This window comes from Petromyzon marinus, unplaced genomic scaffold, assembly GCF_048934315.1.
Source record: "Petromyzon marinus isolate PM22_M1 ecotype Great Lakes invasive population unplaced genomic scaffold, UKy_Petmar_22M1.pri1.0 PM_G_Scaffold_72, whole genome shotgun sequence".
Classification (NCBI taxonomy): Eukaryota; Metazoa; Chordata; class Hyperoartia; order Petromyzontiformes; family Petromyzontidae; genus Petromyzon; species Petromyzon marinus.
The window spans coordinates 406,328-411,890 of record NW_027423027.1 but is presented as its reverse complement, the minus strand read 5'-3'; the positions used below and the strand labels follow the sequence as shown (position 1 = coordinate 411,890).

The following is a 5,563-nucleotide window of genomic DNA, read 5'->3' as shown; positions in this document are numbered from 1 at the left end:
CTTTGGGTTCTTTCGGTAAAGTCATCACGGAGGTAGAAATAATAAAACGTCCACGCCGTTTTGATCGCAACACCACAAAGCGGTCGTCTTTAGGGCGAAAAAACATAACCCAGCAGTTGAACTGCTGGAGCAGCGAGAGAGCCGTTACACACAGCAAGAGGTGATGTTTGTGGCGAAGGGCACGCTGGGTCTGAGCTGGAAAGGAATTCCATCCCCGGACGCAGGCACAGGTGCCGTCGTGACGTCACCGCCACTTGTTAGCGAACGGCGGTTGGTAATGGCGATTATGATGGTGGCGGTGAGTGTGGTGGTGGTGGTGACGATGATGACGGTGGTGGTGGTGGTGGTGCTGCAGGTGGTGTACAATCTGGCGTACATGGGCTGCAAGTGCCACATGTTATTTGGCACCTGCATGGTGAAAATCTGCTGGCAGCAGCTCGCCGACTTTCGCAGCGTTGGGAACTTTCTGAAGGTGAGCTCACGGCTGCAGGTGATGAGACTGCACCCAGAGGAGGTGAGTGTGGGGTGGGAGTGACGAGGATGAAGCCTTCTAGATTTGAAGTTTCATGACCGCAAGGATCTTTCGGTAAAGTCACGGAGGTAAAGAAAATAAAAAATAAAAATATTTAAAAAATCACGACGTTTCGATTGCAACACAAGCAATCGTCATCAGGTGTGACAACCACAGCAAGAAATTTTACTGAAGTGGGAAAGAAGCCGGAGTCAAGGGGTTTATACTGGGCATGCTGGGGGTGGGGAACCATCACGTCACCATACATAGCAGGCGTTACCAAAAAGATTTCCAAAATCTTAAAAACAAGCACAAGATCCAGGTCCGATTCAGTACAGTACACAATCCCTGATCTAATCCCATCTGTGAAGGATGTCATTCCTGACATGCAATACCCTGGAGTTTACAAACTGAGTTGCATTTGTTTCGATTGTTACATTGGGGAAACGAAATGTCATGTCTCAGACCGTATCCGCGAGATTTGAAACACGGCAGGACTAACTTTTCCACCGTGGCTGATCACTGCTACAACGCCGTGGGCTCCCATGATATTGTTTTCTCCGAGACCAAAGTGCTCTGCAAGCCGTCTGGCTACCATCAAAGATTTGTTCATGAAGCCATCCAGATATACAAACACAGACATAACTTCAACCCAGAGGACAGATACAAACTGAGCAATCATTAAAATGTGTTATTAACCAAGTAAAATTTAACAGTTCATAGTTGTTCCCTCTTATTTACCGGATACTAGTTTATTTTACAGAGTTAATTACATCGTCAGCGCTTGGCAGTGCGGCTATTTTGTTGCGAGTGCCACCATCCGTGTTGGCGGCAATCGTTGTAGATGCGTGGCTCTCTCCCCACTGGCCCCTCCTCCCGCACCTACAGCCCCGCCCACTCCCCCCCCCCCACCATGGCCAGTATAAACCCCTTGACTCCGGTTTCTCTCCCACTTCAGTAAAATGTTCTTGCTGTGGTTGTCACACCTGATGATGATCGAAACGTCGTGATTAAAAATTTTGCATCTTTTATTTTCTTTACCTACGTGACTTTACCAAAAGAACCAAGAGTGAGGATGAATCCATAGGAGGGTTACAGACGGGGGGGGGGGGGGGGGTGGGGGAGGGGGGGGGAGGGGGGGTCCCTCACAGCTAAGGGAGCTCCCCGCATTCACTCAACAACCACCACATCCCCTGATGACGACGATGATGGTTGCTGCAGGAAAAGTACGACAAAAGTTCCGCCGTGCAGCTGGTGAGCCACAACGGTGGGGGCGGTGCCGGAGGCGCCAACGGCGGCAGGGGCGGCGCCGCCCGCTGGCCCCGCCGGCATCTGGAGGCGGTGAACGAGCGGTTGAAGGCGCCCACGGTGAGCGACCTGGTTCACGTGAACGCCAGCCCGGAGTATTGCGAGCGCAACGAGACTCACGGCGTCCCCGGCACGGTGGGGCCACAGTGCAGCGTCACCTCGGAGGGGGCCACCGAGGGACGCTGTGTCACGTGCTGTGACAGAGGATACGACACCTCTCAAGGTGCGTACCTCACCCCACCCACCCCCCCCTCCCCTCCCCGAAAATAAACTAAAACTATTCATTAAAAAGCGGCAACTATTTCATATTACACAAAATCCGTGATCTAATCCCATCTGTGAAGGATGTCATTCCTGACCTGCAATACCCTGGAGTCTACAGACGAAGTTGCACATGTGGTAATTGTTACGTTGGGTAAACGAAACGTCACGTCTCTGACCAGATCCGCGAGCACAAGGCAGATCTGAAACGCTCCAAACATACAGCAGCGGTCATTGTCAGAGTTGGGATTGAACCCACGACCCCTGCATATCAGGCGAGATAGTTAACATCTACTAGCCACCGTGATGATGATGAGACGCAGACTCCAAATATGCAGCAGCAGGGGCCGGCATCGAACCCACAACCTCTGCTGTCTCTCTCTCTACATGTGTGTCACATTTCAGTGAAAGGGCATTTTCTGAATTTTTCTAATCTGGTATCGAGCAAAAATGTACAACTCAAATGTAGCAGCATTTATCGTTGAAATTACGGACGGCCGAAACACGGAATTGGGAGCCCGTGATCTGAAACGGAGTCAGCCATTTTGATTCCGCTCAGCCACTCGGCTTTCCACAAATAAACCACGGTAAAAAAAAATGATCTCGTCCAGGAGCGTGAACTGTTGGAACAAACTCCGGTCATCTTGGTAGCAGCGGCTTTTTGGCTCGGCCATCGAACAAAGGCGGTGGTCACTGCATCATTGCGCAGCGCTCTCGGATGTGCTTCTGCGGCCGTCTGGAATGCTCTTCCGATATTAGAAGGTGCTTAGATTTAAAGCTCTTCTTTAGAAGCACTTTTAGTGTTTGCCCTTCCCCCGCACCTCCTGAGCATGGTTAGCTACGTACGGTGTGAAGAAGTTCAGCATGCACACTATACACTGCAATGCACGACTACACTATACATCACACACTATACACTACGCTGCATGCTACACTATACAACTATACACCACTCTACACTATTCTACACTACTGTAATGTCCCTCGGAAAACTTGCCTTCGTTCTTTTTTATTAGGGCGCATCGTGCAGATAACATACTTTCATATCCTACGGTACTTCGCTATGACCAGCATATACAGCGCTTGGGCTAGGATAGAAACAAAAACTTGGGCTAGGATAGAAACAAAAACTTGGGCTAGGATAGAAACAAAAACTTGGGCTAGGACAGCGACCCAAGCAACTCCGGCACGGAGACGGCGGCGTCAACGGTGATCGCAAGATTGCGATGAAAAAAATCTCGCGGTCAAAACGACGACGGTTCTCGCGTTCGTTTCGCACTCTCGCCCCGCGCTGTCCCCCCCCCCCCCCCCCCCCCAGTCACGGTGGAGAAGCAATGCGGATGCAAGGAACAACTCCACTGGAACGTCGATTGCAAGCTGTGCCCATGGACCGATCAATTCTTGTGCAAGTAGCCTCAAGCCGCAGCCTAGGGGTGGCCTCGGCTGAAATTGGACTCCATCTGGTTTCAGCCCCGGGTCCTGCGGGTGTTTGATGACCCCCACGAAGTTTGTTTGGGGCACCACGGCATCCAGCATGCCCATCGCTACGAGCCGCGTTACACTATACATTACACTACTACAAACGCTACACGTTGATACGCTACACTTCACTACCCTGCTATACACTTGTCAACATCCGCATGTGGTGAATTTCCACAATGCAGAAGCACCGTTGTTTTTGACCGTCACCACTTGAATGCGGTTAGTGACTAAGTGGCCTTGTTGTTCCTTTTTACTCCGTTCTTGTTAACGCCGCGTTTTGCCAAATGTTAGAAACATTCACTCGGCACACTGAGGATTCACAGTGCGGTTCGGTGACCCCTACAAAGTTGTTTAGGGAGCCGCCCCTGCAGCATCCGTCATACCTTTCACTGAGCCGCGTTGCACTGTATACACTTCACGCTACACTTGTAGACAACCTTGCCTATTAAAGTAATTTTCTGTGTGTCTATCTGTGTGTGTGTGGACGTCAGGGATGCGTTCCTGAGTATCGAAACGGCGTTATACCGAAGCGATTGATAGTGTGATGGTGGTGGTGGTAGTGGTAGTAGTAGGTGGTGGTGGTGGTAGTGGTGGTAGTAGTAAGTGGTGATGGTGGTAGTAGGTGGTGGTGGTGGAGGCGAAGGGGCTGAGAGGCGATGGATAACGAGAGAGGACGAACGGTGATTCTGTCAGCGACGTGAGTGTGGGGGTTGAGGCGACGCAAATCGGGTGGCGATGTTAATAAAGTGACCACCTAATTTGCGAAGCGACGTTAAATCAGAGTATCACTGTAATTTCTGTGCGTTTTGGGTCTCGATTAAGTCGGCTGTAGTGTTCATGATAGCGTATAGTGGTGCACTAGTTATGCATCGATTGCAAATGATAACCAAGGGGGGGGGGAGGGAGTGGGCGTACTCATGGATCCCGTAACGCTCTCCAGCAACGCCTTATCCCACTGGAACAGTTTCATTATCGATAAACTAGAATCGCGCAACATTCGCGAGTTTCCCCTCCATCTGTCCACACGCGCAGGGGCGGAGCCAGGATTTTGACTTTGGGGGGTTGCTGACTTCAACATTCTGAGATATCCAGTTTATGTTTTCCAATTGGCGCCACAAATGTATGAAACAAATTTTATTGGATTTGAACGTGGAGTTAATTAATAGGTCGGAGCCGCTGACGTGGCCGATAAGTTTGAAAGGCTGCCGCTCAAGCAGCCTGTAGGGCAGCACACAAGGTGACAGCACAAGGTGGCAGCCTGCAGGACAGCACGAGGTGGCAGCCTGCAGGGCAGCACAAGGTGGCAGCCTGCAGGGCAGCACAAGATGGCAGCACAAGGTGGCAGCCTGCAGCATTTTTGGAGCAGCCAGATATCGGGTTATCCCGATTACCGACTTTCCCAAAATTTCAGGGGGGGCCAAGCCCCCCCCAGCCCCCCCCCCCCTGTGGCTCTGCCCCTGCACGCGCATGATGCCTCCCCAAATCGGTACGTCAGATGACAGCAAAAATAACAACTGGGTGCGGAGTGTAAATGATGATAATTTATTTATCCAGGAAGTTACACAATGAGCATTCCTGAATCCTTACCCTTGGGGTTCCTCTAGAAATGGCAAAAAGCCACTGAGAGTGGCCACGTGGAAGAGAGGCTGCTACTCTGTACAGAGCTGGACCGGTACCGCCTGGATCTCTGTGGCATTCAGGAGATCCAGTGGACTGGCTCTGACTCCAATCATCATGAGGGGTGCAGAGTCCTCCTCTCGGGCAGGAGAATGCCAAACAACAAGGAGTGGCTCTAATTCTGAAATAAGAATGAAGGCGGCGTGGGAAGCTGGCGGCGAGGTGTGGGAAGCTGTAAGCCCCAGGCTACTTTGGGCTCGCCTCCCCATCAACAGGAGGCAGAAAATGGTGGTGATGGTGGCTGCTTACGCCCCCACCGAAGATGAACATCAGTGGAGGAATGCAGGCATGCCTGTGGATTCAGATTCCTTCTATGACCTGTCA

General features: G+C 51.3%; 1 protein-coding gene across 1 annotated transcript; it reads left to right on the top strand.

The window, feature by feature from the left end:
- Positions 1-325: 325 nt before the first annotated feature.
- Positions 326-3,510, top strand: LOC142920537 (protein Wnt-5(I)-like). The gene is made up of 3 exons (XM_076062821.1): positions 326-472; positions 1,733-2,042; positions 3,399-3,510. Exons 1-3 carry the CDS (start codon positions 326-328, stop codon positions 3,491-3,493), a joined length of 552 nt encoding a protein of 183 aa, XP_075918936.1. The 3' UTR covers positions 3,494-3,510.
- Positions 3,511-5,563: the final 2,053 nt, after the last annotated feature.